The sequence below is a fragment of the Populus trichocarpa genome, chromosome 6 (genome assembly GCF_000002775.5).
Source record: "Populus trichocarpa isolate Nisqually-1 chromosome 6, P.trichocarpa_v4.1, whole genome shotgun sequence".
Lineage (NCBI taxonomy): Eukaryota > Viridiplantae > Streptophyta > Magnoliopsida > Malpighiales > Salicaceae > Populus > Populus trichocarpa.
Window position 1 is genome coordinate 4,211,305 of NC_037290.2, and position 17,614 is coordinate 4,228,918.

General features: G+C 35.1%; 1 protein-coding gene across 2 annotated transcripts; it reads right to left on the reverse strand.

Annotated features, from left to right (window-relative positions):
• Positions 1 to 2,658: 2,658 nt before the first annotated feature.
• On the reverse strand, positions 2,659 to 13,202 carry LOC18099879 (ubiquitin-like domain-containing protein CIP73). Of its 2 annotated transcripts, XM_006380999.3 has the most exons (16): positions 12,691 to 13,202; positions 10,711 to 10,854; positions 9,764 to 9,881; positions 8,620 to 8,700; positions 7,688 to 7,803; positions 7,515 to 7,589; positions 6,894 to 7,046; positions 6,706 to 6,775; positions 6,429 to 6,607; positions 5,984 to 6,148; positions 5,821 to 5,892; positions 5,583 to 5,718; positions 5,074 to 5,490; positions 3,916 to 4,325; positions 3,648 to 3,725; positions 2,659 to 3,062 (listed from the first exon to the last, which is right to left on the reverse strand). In XM_006380999.3, the coding sequence occupies exons 2-16, from the start codon at positions 10,831 to 10,833 to the stop codon at positions 3,054 to 3,056; spliced, it is 2,202 nt and encodes a 733-aa protein (XP_006381061.1). In that variant the 5' UTR covers positions 10,834 to 10,854; positions 12,691 to 13,202; the 3' UTR covers positions 2,659 to 3,053. The 2 variants fall into 2 exon arrangements, with proteins under 2 accessions (XP_006381061.1, XP_024459626.1); XM_024603858.2 differs by lacking the exons at positions 9,764 to 9,881; positions 10,711 to 10,854; positions 12,691 to 13,202 and adding an exon at positions 9,377 to 9,708.
• Positions 13,203 to 17,614: the final 4,412 nt, after the last annotated feature.

Sequence of the window (17,614 nt, forward strand, 5' to 3'; positions counted from 1 at the left end):
ATTTTTATATCATCAAAACCATAAAAAACACACCAAACAAAACACGATTTTAAAACACACTTAAACACGCGGTTCCAAGCACAAAACCACACGATCTCAATACAACGAAAAAGAAGAAGAAGAAAAAAATGGTGGGCAAACCTTGATTGCTTTTATGATGATTACAACCTTTTTCTAGCACTTTACATGGTCAAAGCCAAAGATGGAGCCACTTTCATTAGTTTATGATTTTGTTGACAAGGGAATCTTTTTGGTTGCTTGATACGTGGCCTAAAGAGGGTCGTCAAATGGTGGACTGACGTGTCACAGTTTGATCCATTAAATGATGAATTAGTGTGTTTCCTTTTTAAAATCCATTAAGCTTGAGGCATGCTGTCGTTTTCCCTTTTTAAAATCTTCTTTTTTGTTTGCTCTCTTTTCCTTCCAAACGTGCCGAAGAGGTTTGAATGCAATAAGACTAATTAAGTTAAGCAAAACTTGCTGGTAATAATAATTAAGTAATGCACGGTAGTTTCTTTAGTATGACATTTGGTACAAGGTCATAAAAATAATTTACAAGACTATATAATTTATTAATGTTAATGAAAGGTGAGAAAAATACTTAAATTATTAACAATTATTGATGAGATAGATATTAAAAATTATTTAGTGCGTATTTTGAAATAAAAAAAGGAGAGCAATAGAAGAAATATATTTACTTGGATAGTACTAATACTAAATACCCTCTTAATAATTAACTTCTCCCAAAAAGTTGGACCAAACACACTTAAATTTCATAAGAACCAAGTTTCTGAATTAAAAGAAAAGGCCCTAAAAATATAAGAGAAAAAACAAAATAAAAAAGTGATGGTCCCATTAGACCAGCCCATCAAGCTATATGGATCCAGACAGCACCGACCCGTTATCCTTTCACTGCCAGGAGAGGGAGGTCATCGCTGCTCTGTTGAACCAGCCTCACGCTATACCCTCCACTCTAGGAGCCATGACACCCATGTCTTCACTAGGATGCCATGGCTTGACTCCTGGCTTGAAACGGGCGAGCCAGAATCAAGCTGATCCGAACCCAACCTTCTAGGCTGAATCAACGTTCCATCACCTTAGAGCTCCCACTCGGGTTACAAGCCTATGTTACTTGGCTCAGCTGAAATGCAGGTGGATGGATGAGGGTTATAATGTTTTGATATTATTTCTTTGCTTCCGATGTGGGATTGCTTTCTCTCTTTTTCGGGAGTCCATCATGCTTGACTCTCATTTTACATCAAATCACAAATGAGATGGGGAAATCTGGGCAGTAAAAATACTATATTGAAAACGAAAAGGATAAGAAGTTGAATAAAAATTAAATTGATTGTGTTGACATTTCACTGGAGGGATTCTTACTCATTGGAAAGTAGGTGAGGTGTCAAGTTAATGGCTCTAAGTTGCACAATCATCAGCTTCACAGTTCATGGTTTTGCTTCAATATCTGGTAAAAGAAGACAAATAATGGACCGTGATTACATCACTTCTGATGGAGAATGCCGGAGTGATTACAGATTAGAAAAGCTAAACATGAAGGGAAAGTAGAACTTTAAATCATTAAATCCAAATTAAGACAATCTTTTTATAAGAATTTTTATGTGTTTATTCGTTTTTATAAGAGTAGTTTCTCTTAGAAAAAAATTGTATACAGAATATGATAAATAAACAAAATATTCATATAACAATGCATTAGAAATGCTGGTTGTCTATGCCTATTAATGACCTCTTTTTATTATTTTATTTAGGAAGCCTATTGTGGTAATTTCAAGTCATATGAGCAGGTTCATTATTGAAAAAACAAATTGAAAGAAATTATTCAACTCAATTCCCAAATAAAAATTAAAATTAAAAAGAAAAACTAGATAAAAAAATTGATTGTTGATAAATAAAACTAAAAAGACTAAACCCGAAAAATAGTTAAAAAAGAAAAAGAAAAAGAAAGCAAAGCACTGATTTATTAGTGAAACAATACTTTGTTGAGTATGGCTACAGTGATCCATACTATCCAAAAAGACCTTTGGCAACGCCCTCAAAACCTTACTGCTTCTGCGAAGTCCATGGTAAGATTAAATCTTTCAATAAAAGGATCCACAGGGAGAGGAAGACACTGACATAAGAGCAAAATCCTATAAATAGTTTTGTTAATGTTAATGTTAATGCTAACTTCTCTCTCAATACTTGATAACCCTTTAATTTCTGACATGAAGTTTTGCCTTGTTTCCTCCATTGCGGCAAATCACGTGATAAGGAGAGAACAACATGGAAGGTAGAAGAAGTGGTTGAAGAGGAGAGTGTGCATTAAAAAAAAAAAAAAAACCCTAAATTTTCTGTTTATATATGCATGGTATAAATGTAATTTTTCAAACTTTTAAGATTATTTAGTCAGGTTTGGGTTAAGTTTCGAGTCGAGCAAGAAGGCACTACTCATATCCTTTTGACTTCAAATATCACCCAAACCCGAATGACCAAAAATAATTTATACACATTCAGGTAGATATTTGATGAATCTAAATTTAACAGGCTCAAAACCCCCTAGCAACCCATTTTCCGCCCTTAACAGACAACACATCGCAGTTTCGGCATCTGGGATGCAAAGGGAAGATGAAGATGATCCATAAATGTCTCATGAAAGCAATGGGAAGAAATATACGAGCGCGTTAAATACTTTCTCAATAATAATGTCATATCAGAAAACCTTCCCAGCAACCACTTACCAGAGCAATTGAGTAAAACTACTCAAAACAGATGGTGATGAGATAGTGAAAAACAGTTGAAGCTAATTTGCCTAAAGAAGATAAAGACTCCAAAGTATACAATGCTGTAATGGTATAATACGGAAACTAAGTATTCCATCTCAACTAGTTGACAGTTAACTCGAGAAAATGTCCAACCATCATTGTCATGATACACAGGATAGAAAAAATAAGAGCAACCGCCATTCACCTATAGAAGAAACGCATTATTCTTAGCTGTCTGAGATCATAATCACAACTTCAGCACTTGAATCCTTTGTCCAAAGATAATAAGATAAATCACTCAGTCTGCATCAGTAAAAAAGCAAGATCAATAATATATATATAACAGTAATGTTTCCAATATGAAAAAAAATAGATTTGATTCCATTCTTTTTGTTTCAGCATTGACTATAGAAGAACTTTGAAGAACTATTAAGAACGAAGCAAATTTTCAGCAGAACATTTGCTATCAATAGAAAACACAGAGAGATGCCATATGCTTAAGTGGCAATTGACAAAGCTTTGGCAAAAACTTTTCTGCAATGCTTAGTGTTGTGTGCTTATTTATTATACATAGATCTTGTGCAACAAGTTCCGCCCAGTTGATTGGAGATTTAAAAAAAATATAACAAAACAGGGCTTACCCGGAAGAATTTACTGTCTCCCATTTTTATCACATACTGGATGATCATACACAAAAATTATCTTTCTAGGCAAGTAACAAAGGGAAACAAAAGAATAACCAGAGACTAATCTACAGTCAATGGGTAAAATTGATAAGTTATTAGGGCATCTCAGAAAATCATATTTGCAGTTAATATTAATACAGCTGAAAGATGAAATGGTTTCACAGAAAAGAAATGAAATGAAATTCCTTTAACATGCTAATACCTTTTGGCGTTTTGAATTTGGTGGGCTTGGTTCAGTATCACTATAGCGATGAGATGTTCCAACACCAGAGTTTTCGGCCTGCAAACATGCCACCGGTTAGCCTTGTGGTTGTGCATGTTTCTATGCACATGACAATTTAGCTCAGCATATTTACAACATCATGCCGAAGCGTTCATGAGCCATTTGATTGGCTAGAGTAAGAAATCCAGAATAAAAGTGGCATGAAATAAAAAGATCCATTAAAAGAGCAACTGAAAAAGCTACTTACATTGGTTGAAGAATCTTGAGGCCTCTGATGCCCAGAGCTGCATGCTTCTACTGGAGGTATGTCATTGGGTTCTGCACCACCACTTTGAGATATGAGGGGCATGATCTCACGAAGCAGATTAGACAAAAATATCCCCTCATCAGTAGCTCTTGGTTCCACTTCCGCTTCCGCTTCTGCAGTAGCAGTAGATGGTTCTGCAGTCTCAAGGACAGAACTAGTAGTTGTTAATCGTGAGCTGGCATCCTCCATGTGGACATCGCCAGGTAAGATGGTCCTCAGGAGCTGCATAATACCGCTGGGGATAGGTTGCTCAGAATCCAGGTTGTTTTGGGACCCACTAGCTGACAGAATGTTGATACTTATACTGCGAGAAATAGAAGGCTCTTGTCTTGAATTTGGTGGCAGTGATCCTGGAAGAAAGAAAGGTTGGTCAACCAACAAAGAACAGTTGAATAAGTTCATTTCTTGTCATGGAGCCATATTATCAACTATTAAGGCAAGATACAGCAAGCAACCATCAAAACTTTGACTATTATGCACAATGTTAACTTCAATAGAATAGAATTTCTATATGCTACTGTGAGCTGGAGAAGTCGTTTCCATGCAAGCCTTTTACAACATATTCCCAAAGGTCTCAATCAAATCTTTACAGGCTAAAAGCATGGAAGAAAATAACTTTTGAAAAATGAAAATACAAAATTACACATTATTTTCCTCATTTTTTTAGGGTGAGGATCAGGATGGGGCAGGTAAGTTTTGCCGTCAAATTGGAATCTCCATAAGTGTGGATCAGAATCATCAAAGAAGGGTGCGTGTGTGCTGTAATAGTAAGCATGGCATGCATTCTAGGAAAGAACAATATATGTGGAAGTCGCCATCCCTCCCTCATGCAGGATAGGGACAGTTAGAATGTTGGGGCAAAACAAATAACACAATATGCATAAGCCACAAGGCATTGACAAAGATATCAACCACCATTAGCTGCACCACAAGTAAAACCACCGACCGATACACATGTAAACATAAGTTGAACCATAACATCTCCCTTCAAGCCTCCTGAGCTTGCACTGGAAGAGATGTGCACAACTAGAAACTTGCAACTTTTCATGAACCAAGTAATCCTCGTAACTTCAATGAACTGCAGTATTGTCACATTACCATCTCTTGTGCGTTGTTCGGTGTTTTGCCGGTGTACAGCAGGTTCAAGGGTTGGCGGCTGGTCAGTCTGGACCCCAGCAGCATGATGCTCACCAGATGCTTGAGATCCTTGTCCACCATTCCCATGCCCAGAAGCTACATGTTGAAATCTTCCGAGAACAGGATAGTACAGACCTATAGAATTACCAGACGAATCAGAAGGAAGGCGGCCAAATGTGCCAGGAACGGCTGCAACCACGGTTCTAAGAGGCACCACTCGTACAGCCTCCCCAGCAAAAGATGAACCCTCTGAGACCCTTGAAGTTGTTTGATTACTAGGATTTTCACCACCAGAAATGGTTGGTGGGTTTCTCAGCCCAGCAGTCTGCTGTGTCTGACCACGGTCCTCACGATTGTTGGGAGTAGCAGTTGATGAACCTTTGGTTAGAAGAAAATAAGTTGATAAGTAGGTTCACACATCAAAGAAACCATACATATTAATAATTCGAGGCATCAAATTTGAAGATAACCTCTTCGTATTTGTATATCAATTCGCCTTGGAAGAATCCCAGTACCAGTACCAGTACTATTAGCCAAACCAGATCCCGGTTGCCTGGATCCCACAGGGATAGCACCAAAGCTAGTCCCCGGTTGAAAAGGAAGGGGCTGCATGCATAGGAGTGATCAGCAGAAAACATTATTTAAAGCAAAATGAAAAGGGGAAAAACAACAGATAAAAAGAATTCATAAGGATGTCAAGATTATGACCTGAACCATTAGAGGATTAGGACCAGATTGATTGATAAAAATTGCAGGGCCAGCATTAACAATGGCTTCAGACTGTAGATATTCAAACCAAAGCAACACATACAGCTCAGAAGATGCCACGCATGAAAGGATGCTGTAAATCGGAAATTAGATATAATCTTACCGGTGCTTGACCTAGTCGTAATGTCATGATTGTACGTCCAAGTTCAAGTAGAAGAGCACCTAAATTATGAAGTTGGACTCCGGTTCTCAATGCACTAGACTGAGTGGTGTGTCGCACTGCAGGATCAGTAATATCTGCTTGATTCTCTAGTTGCATGGCAAGTTGCTGCCAACATACAAAACAAACAGGGAAGGGGATCCAATGTATTCAAGTTCTAGTTCTGGCAATGAATAAAAGAAAGATAAATGTTGTAATATTTCAAGGTCAAAAGAATCAAATTCTATAAATTAAACAAAACAAAGAAACATAATAAGAAGATGACCAATTCCTATGGCCACAAGCAACTAAACTTCACTGGTGAAAAACAGAGTATACAATTGGCTAGCCAAAAAATAATGGAAGACTGAAGCACATTTTGTAGATAAAATGATGTTAAATAACACACAAGTAAGCATTCTGCAACTTGTTCGGTGAGTAATTGTCTACTAGACCGAATCACTTCTGCCAAGGATGCAGGTGTCGGAAGCCTTTCTTGTCCAGTTCCTGATTGTGACATGGAATTAGAATCTATTTGCTCAGTCCTGCGTGCAGCATCTGCTTGTGCATTGTTTTCCCCAACTCTGCCTGTCAATGAAAAGGATTGCAATCCAATGACCAAGTCAGCCTCGTTGAAAAAACAACATTTATTAACCAACAGAATTTCGCAAAAAGGAGACACTGACCAATGGCATCAAATTCTCGCCTCATATGGCTCAGATATTGGGACAATGTTGTCAGAGAGTCAGGAATTACCTACAAGGACCCAGAAAATTAGAGCCTGATATTTAAAACTTCAATAAGATATGCAGGCCAAAGAATTCAGGTTATAGAACGAAGATAGAGGGTGGGTAAGAAGAGGACTCCAACTTACAGGAGGATTCATTGACCCCAAGGAAACTGCTGATGGAAGCCCAAAAATATTTTGTGCTCTGTCAGACAGGCCCCTGGTGCCAGTTTGTTCAGATTGCAGCTGGCTTGTGTCCGTGCTACCACCAGCAGCTGATGTTCTTGACATACCACGCTCCTTAAACATCCATCCCAACCAAAGAGAGTAAGACCAAAAACATAAATGTGCATTTACAGATCTACAAAAGCATTAAGGTGCATCTTTTTAATTTGGCAAAACATGAATTAGCTTGATATCTCAAAGTAGGTCTAACATCTATAGCCAAACAAAAGATTATGATTGATAACTTCCAAATACAAAAATGCTGGACATTTTACTCTGAAAACATTTTGTTTGTCTGTCTCTGTGAGTGAGAAAAGTGGGAGGGACTTGGGAGGGAAGAAAACCCCCCTCCCTAAAAACAACAGTAGATTTTCTAAAGTAAAACTAAACTGTACATTTTACTCTGAAAACATTTTGTTTATCTGTCTCTGTGAGTGAGAAAAGTGGGAGGGAAGAAAACCCCCTTCCCTAAAAGCAACAATAGATTTTCAAAAGTAAAACTAAACTGTATTTAGTTCAAGAGTTTAGAATTTAAATATTTACCCTGACAACATCTACCCCTTCACTGCCACCTTCGATATTTGAAAACCCAAAAGATCCAAGGACAGCAGAGACAATCTGCTCCAAAGAATCGATTAAGAGATAGTTATGGAACGATTACATCATCTGTATGAAAATCCAAGATTGCTACATTCAACATCTAGTTGTAGCCTCACCCTACTGATTTCTGGAGGAACTCCATCCCCTTGATCAGGCACACTAAAAGTTTCTATTACAACACTGGGAGCCACCTGACCAGTGTGGCGGCTTGAACCTGATGCAGGATCATTGCCTGCAACATTGACATGTAGGTGTTAATCCTTGGTTCATTTTACAAGCACGTGAAAGATATAGTAAAAAAAACAAGAAAAAAAGGTATACAATTCCATTTCAGAAAGTCAGGATGTCTTCCACTAAGTTTTGAGTGTGACACAAACATAAGTAGTATTGCTACAACAATTTCTAAGTTCCTATAGATGACAGTGACTATTATTATATTTATGCTGTAGCATCATTTCTCAATAAAAATATAAGCATTCAATGAGAACCAGCAAAACACTACCACTTGCTTTTTTGATTAATCATATGACAATATTAAGCAATCAACGAAATTAAATTCCAAGGTTAATATGTTATATCCAGAATCCCATTGGTTCAACAGAAGGAATGGATTTCCCGGTATCTAGTTGCTTTCCACCAAGGTGTAGTTGGTTCTCACAGAGGCAAGTAAAAGATGTTTCGATTTCCAAGATTACAAAATTTTAGGTCCAGCACCGAGGATTTTTCTTTCTTTTCTTTTAGTTGGGGGGGGGGGGGTTAGTGTACTATACCAAGCTTTTAGTAATATAATTAAAGCAGCACAGGAAGCCATACTTTAGCTGATGTAACGTGTTAAACACTCTATGTGGGGCAATCATCCATTATTGCCATTAATTACCTTGTGCAGCAGTTTTTTGTTTTTGACATTTACCGGTTGTGGGACATCTGTGGGAACCTTTGGACCGCCACAACTAGTCCTCCACAGCTTAATGAATACGCAACCCATTACTGAGACAAACTTAGTACAGTTGAAGAAAATGATGCAAGCAAATGTTAAGGTGAGCAAAACCTGGATGATTGGATAGGCCCTCAGATGATTGCGGTATAGGTTGCCGAACCACCATATGCAAGGTGTGACCATCTTCAACATCTAACTTGCGTTAAGTGAATAAACCAAACCAAACACTAAATATAATAAAACAATAATGCTAATTGAGTAAAAAAAAATAACAGGTACACATCAATTTTCCTTTTGGAACAAAAAAAAAAGTTTAATGCAGGATGGTTTAAAGGTTACTGGTTAAATCAATGAAGATCCCAATCCATACAAGATCTAATATTTGCAAATTTATTTTGGAAAGGTAAAATTCTAACTAGTTCATTCAACACATGTTTTGATTCAAATGCTTCACCCATATTGTAAGTTTCCTTCTAGCAAGAAAATTACCCTCGCAAAAAGCAATTGCCAGAAACTAGCAGAACTCAATTTACTTCGGAAAAAAAAACTGCAGATGTGGACTTATTTGGAGTACATACATAGGTGAGTTTGGGTGTTTGCTTGGGTGTGATTAGAATCAATTGAAATATGACATCAGATCTCTTTTCTCAACCAGACAAATAGTCCAAAGTCATTCACTCTCTCCTATAAATATGTTAGTGAAGAACCAATGAAGAGAATCAAGCAGTCATATGTATTTATACCACATGCCTTTGACCTCTTTTTTTGCCAAGGCTTTTTCCCATTTCATGTCCATATTAGTATTTCACAGACTTACAATTTACTGTTGCTGATGGAAAACATGAAATTGTTTAGCATTGCAGGATACATCTCATGGACATGGAGAACTAAAATGTGAGCTAACTTGGGATTTATACTTCAGAATAGCTGGAATCAGCTGTGAGGAACAGCACTGCAACACTATCCAACCACAACTCAACCTTTTACCAGCCAATGCACAAACTCCAAGTTGCCCCTATATAACTCTTTTGCATCAACATTGTGTTAATAAGCTCTTTCCACTTTTCTACCTGGCTTTACAGTTCACTGTCAGAAATAAATGTCTATCTTTGGTTCACTACTTATGAAGTACCTTCATCAAAACTGTTACAGAAATTTGAAGTAAATTTTTATCAATCTCCTCACTTTGGGTCCACAATATTTCTGATAAATAATGTACTTGAAGTTGCATTTGAATCTTAAGAAAAAAGGATACGATAGGCAGAGAGTAATTGGTCATCTTTTAAAACTTTTCCACGGCATATTAGACGTTGTTGTTCTGATAGCACACCAGTGACAGAAGCAATCTGTTCTTTCAAAGCAGGAACTGGCATCTGCAAGGATATTCAAGAAAGGTGAAAATATGATGAAATTAATGGCTTCCACAAACAAAATTCATGTACAAGTTATCAACTAGTAAATCCTCACTCACATATTAGCGTACAGGCCCTATTAAGATTATATTGCAGGGTACATTCTTACAACTAAGAATCTAGTGATGGCAAAAAAGGTTTCAACAGTGTTTCATGTATAAAAGACACAGGGAAATAGAGGATCTTCTGTGATTGCTTTTTGACAGGTCGCTCATGAGATCTGCTCCTCAGTATTTTCTGCATGAATAGTAGGTAAAATGTTGGACAATTGGATAATACTCCAAGGTTTTTACCTAAGGGCTTGATGAAGAGAAGTTTTTGAGAGGGGAAAGGGAGTTGGATGCTAGAGACCGTTGTCTTCATGTCAGCTGTGTGGAATTAGGCAGGTATAAATGGCACAACACAATAAATCATTTATAAGGACTGGAAATCCTCTGACTATGTTGGTGAAGAGGCTTTAAGTGTAATTGTTAAGACCACCTAATTTCCTCTTCTTGTTTGTCTTTTTCAGGATTCAGATTCTAGTAATTCTCTGTCTCTCATTATGACAATAGAAATATGCTCAAAACGCAATTTGGAGCTCTTGAAAAAGGTGGAAAAAAGATAAAAAATAAAAACAGAAAAAGGTCGGTCCTTGGATATACATATTGCTCCCTAAGAACTAGCTTTAAGATGTAATTTGATTATTTGAACTCATTGATCACCTAAAGTATAATAACACAAGATAAGTTTACAATAAAATACCCACTGCAATGACGTGGGCCACAGTTCAGTGGGAGCCAGAAATTACCTGTTTATCCACTCTCAAAGTATAGGTTTGAGAATCCAATGTTTTTATTTTTATTTCAATATTTGTTTCAGAACCTTCCGCCTCACCAGCTTTCGGAATTTTATCAGCAACATTACTTCCCATTCTCGTCAGATGAATGGACACCTACAAACAAGAAAGGAAAAGAAATAAATACAGGAGATTAGGTTTGGGAGTTGCTGGGATGAGGCAACAGGATGCTTGTATATCAACCAGATAAGTCACAGTGTTATGTTGGTAACATAAATAAGGCTCCTTCGGAAACAATAAGTCACCAGATAAGTCACAGTGTTATGTTGGTAACATAAATAAGGCTCCTTCGGAAACAATAAGTCAATAAGTGCACTAACGCCTATAAAAGGGACTGAAGTTCCCCTCATTGTGGTCATAATACATCATTGTTGAGAGAGAGATAGAGAGATAAGGAGCAGAAATGCCGGAACAAATAACAAAAACAGGTAAGCAGAACATTGTCGCATATAAGAAAATCTTGGCTGCCACCACCATATACACGTATTGCCAAAGCAATATGTACTTCAAGACAGCTCGAAACAATGTTTCTGCTTCTTTCTTTATTTTCTTTTTTTCTTTCTTTGGTTTTTTTTTTTTTGTTTTTTGTGAGTACATGTGTGCTCGTGTGTGAGCGCCATGCATGTGTGTCCTATGAGACGATCAGAAAAATCTCCAGACTTGCAAAACACATAAAGATGGTAACAATATGTGTGAATAACATAACAAGTCCTGCACCCAACCCTGATGAACAGCATTGATCTGATTCTTGATATTCTTTCCATTATTTACTGACTCGGTAGGATATCACTCACTAGATGATGATGACTACTCAGGAGTCCCTGCTGCAGCTATTAGTTAATATTTTAAGAGGTCATAAAGGAGAAACATATCATCATGTTCCAATTTGAGAAGTTAGTGTGTTATAATACTGCTACAACAGTCATGACTGTGTTTTCCCAATTCCTCCTCAACCTTCTATAATTAAATTGGAAAACTTATACGGATGGTTAATGGAACGTTGAGCCTGCAAATCATAGGAGAAGCATTCTCCGGCGTTACATTAAGTAGCCAAGTAACATTCCCACCTTGGAGTTCGTTGTGTTCTTGTTACCAGGAGCAGAATACAAGTTTCCCGAACAACTCTAATTCCATGTCATGTGTATATATGTGCAGACACTTGCGTTGTGTTTTCCTACCGAAATCAACTTCAGGCCATAAAGAAATCAAGCTCCAAGAAGTAATGTCTCAGTCCTAAGGGACATTACCGACATATTTTTACTTCATATTTCGCTCCACAAAGTGAAATTCAATTTAAACTCTAAATTAGAAGAATTCAAAATCCAAGCTTCTACCATCGAAACAGCTTATCTGGAATTGGGTCCTGCACCCAATTCCAAGCTAATTAGTAGAAAAGGGAAAATCAAACGGTAAATTCAAATATACAAAACTAAACTACTGCCCAGATAAAAACATTTAGGACATTTCCATTGACCAACAGATAGAGAGAACAAAGAACACTCTCTTACCACATTCTACATATCTAAAGAGAGTACTTTTAACCCTAGTTATCATTAACCACCACGATTGACAATCTTTAACTCCCATCGCTCGCACTTCAATTAAACATAAATCACTCAAAAAAGATAAACCCAATAATTTTCAAAGCTTGATCAAGTTACCACAACCCAATTACCAACCCTTCCCTTCAGTCACATGCAAACAATCAAAATCCCATATGCCATTTATCTCTCACTCTATAGGGTTTACCGAATCTTGATCAAACAAAAAAGATCAAGACTTTCAACTTCTGGGTCCTAACCAATCATCAAAACCATGCAAGCCAACCCATCAGGTTCCAAGATTGACAACCCAATTCACACAATCAAGAACTCAATAAAGAATACAAAGGAAAGGAAAGCACACAAGATAATAAAGGAGTCTGTAAGTTACCTGGAATGAAAAGAAATTCTGGTTTAAAAAGTAGATGGGGAGAGAGAGAGAGATTAGAATAAAAATGATAGAGAGAGATACTGTGCGCGCTCTCTCTCTCTCTCTCTGTTTTAGTTTCTCTCTATGTATTCTGGGGCTGACACCTGAATTCTATTCACGAACTCAAAACTTATATCTCCCCTCTGTCAACTGTGTTGTTTGTACCGTGGCCAATGTAGGACGAGGTTGAGAAAATTATTAAAGAAATAAAAAGTTTAAAACTACTCAATCATTAAAGATCATTAAAATTATATAAAAAATAATAATAATAATATTTTTTAAAGATTTTTTCTATATTCTTGTTCATATAAGATTCAAGATTATTTTTTAACAATTCAATCATTTTAAATGAAAAAAACCTGATAAATGAGATATTAAAGAATATAATAAATATGAGTATATATAAAAGAATTATCAAATAGATTGAGTTATTTATCTGGATGGATTCTCAAAGTAACGAGGATGCCTGAATCCAATTTATTTGTATGGTGGTGAAGTTGAGAGTTAGAGATATTGAAGAGCTGGTTATGGAAGGAGTGCAAGACAAATAAGGTATAAAATCTATCTCATCAACTACTCTCCTTTGTCATATGCCTCACCTTAAAATAGACAGTGGTATGACTGTGTTTAATTGAATTATCGTCTTCGAGCTCGCGTTTTTAAAAAATTTAATTTTTTATTTTTGTTAAAAATTAATTTTTTATATTTTTGGATCATTTTGATATGCTGATCTCAAAAATAATTTTTAAAAAATAAAAAAATATTATTTTGATGCATTTCGGTATGAAAAGCACTTAAAAAAAACCGCAACCACACTCCCAAACAGGCCCGGAGTGAGAGATTTTTTTTTCCAGGGGATTAACTTAGATTTGTAGCCTGTGATATCTCATGGGGATAGACTAAATTTTTTTTAACGTTAAAAAAATATATAAGTGATGACAGTATTTTTAAAAAGATAAAAGAAATTTGAAAATTAGGTTATTAATTTTATTAGATTCAATAACTTCAGTTGATTTAATAATATAATAAATAACAATAAATAACAACAACAGATAAATTGAAAAAAAAAAACAAAAACAATTGGCCCAAGTTAACATGGGTTAACCCGCGAAACTTGTGATCTGTCACATGAGATTAAAATAATCTCATATAAGGATGAAATCAGAAAAAAAAAAAATCAAGTGTAAATAAGACTTGAAAAGAAACCTAAGTCAACCTATACTAATCTTTCAAAGCTGTAACACGGGTCCTAAGTCTGAAATCGTCCCATAGAAGGCAAACCCAAAAAATTTACGAGGTCAAATTCCAGATCAACAAGATCTCGATCAATAAAATGCTAAGGGATAAAATTGAAAAAGAAAGTTAAAAAAAAAAGAGATTAAAAACAAAACAAATAACAATTAAAAGAACAAGAACTAAATCTGATATAAAATAAAATATAATAAAATATTGAGGAATGCAATTGAAAAATTAGTTCAATTAAGGGAATGATAAAAAATATTGATGGATGCAATTAAAAAAAATAGTTCAATTAAGAGAATGATTAAAAAAATCATAATCAAAATAATGAGAACCAGATTTGAAAGAACACAAATGAGGATTAAATTGAAAGAAAATTCTAATTCTATGGATTGTTTAAAATAAAACAAATAGTAATAAGAAGAATATGAACAAAATATGAAAGAAAAACAAATTAAAGAGTTGCTTTGAAAATATACAAGGGAAGACACTGAAATCGGAGAGGAGAGAGGAAAGAATAAAGAAAAAAATGATTGTCGGTACAAAACCCGATATCTTTTAGCCACACAAGCTACCCAAGAATGGAGGAGCTGCCGTGATAATTAAAACATCATCGTTGAAGCTGGAGTTTGGTAATTGGACGACGCTATATGCACCACCCAAAAAGTACGGATGTTTCCACGCGTGCCTGCGTGATATACACACGCAACTCACCTTTTAACATTAAATAATATTTTATATATGCTAAAACACTAAATTTCCCCTCATCAGACTCGATAATAACAAAAAACAACATTGACCCTAGTTCAAGACAGTTTGAATTCAAGGGCAATGTAGTTATTTTACTGTGCTTTCAAAATAAAAGAGTCAAAAAAGCCCCTGCCCACCAAAGCATTTTTTTTTTTTTTGCCTCAAAGAGTATATTAGTTCTTTTATTGTGTAAAAAACAAAAAAAAAGACAATTATACCCCCACTACCAAAGCCAATTGTATTTTGTTGATAAGGGTAAAATCATTAATTTTACTATTTCAATTCACATGCAATGAGTTTAGATCCACGATAAAAATACTACGGTGAAATCACTACCTCTTTTAGTTTCTTTTAATTTGGTTTAGGATCCACTGGACGTGGGTCTACGCTAAGTTGCGGTCCGAATTATTATTTTTTTGTAAAAAACAATGTTCAAGTATCGCAGGCGCATTTTAAATAAAAAAGAAAACTTTACGACCCGAGTTATAGCCCCAATTGGTCAAGTAAGCTAGTTTTATTTGAATCAAATAAAAAAAATAAGTAACAATAGTAAACAAACAAAAAAAATCACAATAACTTGGGGAAAAAACTTTTTTCCATGAGTGGAATACGATGTTCTTAAATTTTCAGCCAATTAAGCATGGAATGATGGAATTTGATAAAAAAAAAAAAGGATAAAAAAACTAGCGCAAGTCAACTTGAGTTAATATGATAGACATGTAACTTGGGCAATAAGAGGTGGGTCGACCTAGGTTAACCCATCAAACTCGCGTCTTGGGCTATAAGAAAAGAAATCAAAGAAAATCACAAAGCTATTTTTTTATAAAAAAAAACTAATATCGAATGATGAAACCATAATTAAAAATAAGCTAAAAAAAGGATGTCAACTCTCATTAACTTTTCAAACCCATGAAACGAGTCATTAATTAGTCTGGCAGCACCATGCATGGAAAAACCACGAAACGCAATCCCAAACAAATCAAACGATGAATGATGAAATCGGAGAAAAAAAATAATCACGCAAAAAGGATCCAAAATAAAAGGTAGCAATTTAAAAAATAAGGATAAAAATCAAAATAAAAAATAAATTAGAGGACAATTACAAATTTAACAAAAAGATAAAAAGAATTAAAAAGAATGAGGATCAAATTGGAAAAATAATATACCACAAATTTGGATTGAATGATGAAATTTAAAACCAAATTTTTTTTTTATATAAAAGGACCAAGGTAAAAAAAATAAAAATCAAAAGAATAAGGAACAAATTAAAAAAATATATAAGACAAATTGGGATTGAAAAGAAATTGAAAACAAATAAAACTTTTACAAAAAAGCTAATAATAAAAAATTATAAATCAAAAAAATAAGGACTGAAGTTGGAATATCAATAACAAAGAAGAATAACCTGTGATTTTTGGGAAAGGAGAAAGAAAGAAAAAACAAAGCCACACCAACAATTAATTGCCCTACCAAACTCGAGTTAGCATATCAAACTTGTGACCCGGTTCGTGAGGTTGAGAAAACCTCATAAAAGCAAATTGAAAATAATTATGATATCAATTCCCAACAATTCAAATGAAGAAGGATGGTATTGAAAAAAAATTAAAAAAAAAGGATAAAAAAAACTAGTAAACCTGAGCAAGACCACCAAACCCCGCGAGCTGACTCATGCGAACAAGAAACCTAATAGAAGGAAAAACAGGAAAAAACTATAAAACTCAATTCTTAAATTGACCCAATGCTAAAGGATAAAATAAAAAAAATATTTATTCTTAAAAAAACAACTCAAAAATATACCCGAGTCACCAGAGCTAACCCGTCAAACCAAAGACCTAAGTGACGAGACCGAGATAACCTCTTATAAATAAAAGTGAAGAAAATCATGAAGCTTAATTTTCAAAAATCTAATGTTGAAAGATGAAACTGAAAAAGAAAATCGGTGTAAGAAAAAAATCTAAAAAAAGATTGATGTCAATTCAGGTTAATATTTCAAACTCGTAATCAAGGTCATGAGACCGTGATCACCTCATAAAAAAATCATGAAGCCCAATTCCTAACCAATTTAATATCGAATGATGAAATTAAAAAAAAATCAACTCTAAATAAGGACCTAAAACAAAAAAAATATAAATAAAAAAATAAAGATCAAATTTGAAATAAAAAAATGACAAGACAATTTTGTTTTTTGATAGAGCATCATAAATTTCAAGGAAAGGATACAAAAAAGAGATAAGAGAAGGAAAAAAGAAAAATGGGTCTTCGCGCGCCACCAACCACTCCACGCACTGTTCCAACAAGAAGATCTTGTTGCTTCGCTTCCAATACAATTGCTAATGGAGGTGTTCTGCCACCAAAGGTAGCCGCACAAGTTGCAAGAACACGAAGGCAAGCCTCCACGTGCTGGCATCTGTAACACACACGTCATCCAATTTGCACTACCCTTTTACTTTAGTCCACCATATTTATTATACTTTTAATTTTGGTCCCCTAACATTCAATTGTTTCACATCAATATTATTTTATTTTATTTTTCCAAACCGAGTGTCAAAAATTTCCATTGACATTACGAGAACCCCATATCTAGGTAACAAAAATAAATAACCAAGTCAAATCCCAAAAAAGTCAATGTGAGGGGATTAAATAAATAAAAAAAAGTTTAGTGACCGGAAACAAAATCTTTCCTTGATCGTGCAGTCAGTCCTTGATGTTAGCAAATTAAAAAGATTGAAGATTTGTTTGATTTTTTAATTTTGATCCTCAGATCTCCAATTCTTTTAAATCGATGAAACTGATTTTGATTTTGCGAAACCAAGTATCAATCGAGCAACAAAGTATTCCCCTCGACACCACGAGGTTCCCATACACTAAAATAAAAATAACCTATAAAAATCAATTT

Excerpts from the sequence above, each read along its gene's own strand:
- LOC18099879 (XM_006380999.3), bottom strand. The coding sequence starts at position 10,833 with ATGGGAAGTAATGTTGCTGATAAAATTCCGAAAGCTGGTGAGGCGGAA. Across the intron at positions 6,608-6,705 it reads GCGAGAATTTGATGCCATTG|GCAGAGTTGGGGAAAACAAT; the intron begins GTCAGTGTCTCC and ends TTTCATTGACAG. Across the intron at positions 3,726-3,915 it reads CTCAAGATTCTTCAACCAAT|GCCGAAAACTCTGGTGTTGG; the intron begins GTAAGTAGCTTT and ends GCATGTTTGCAG.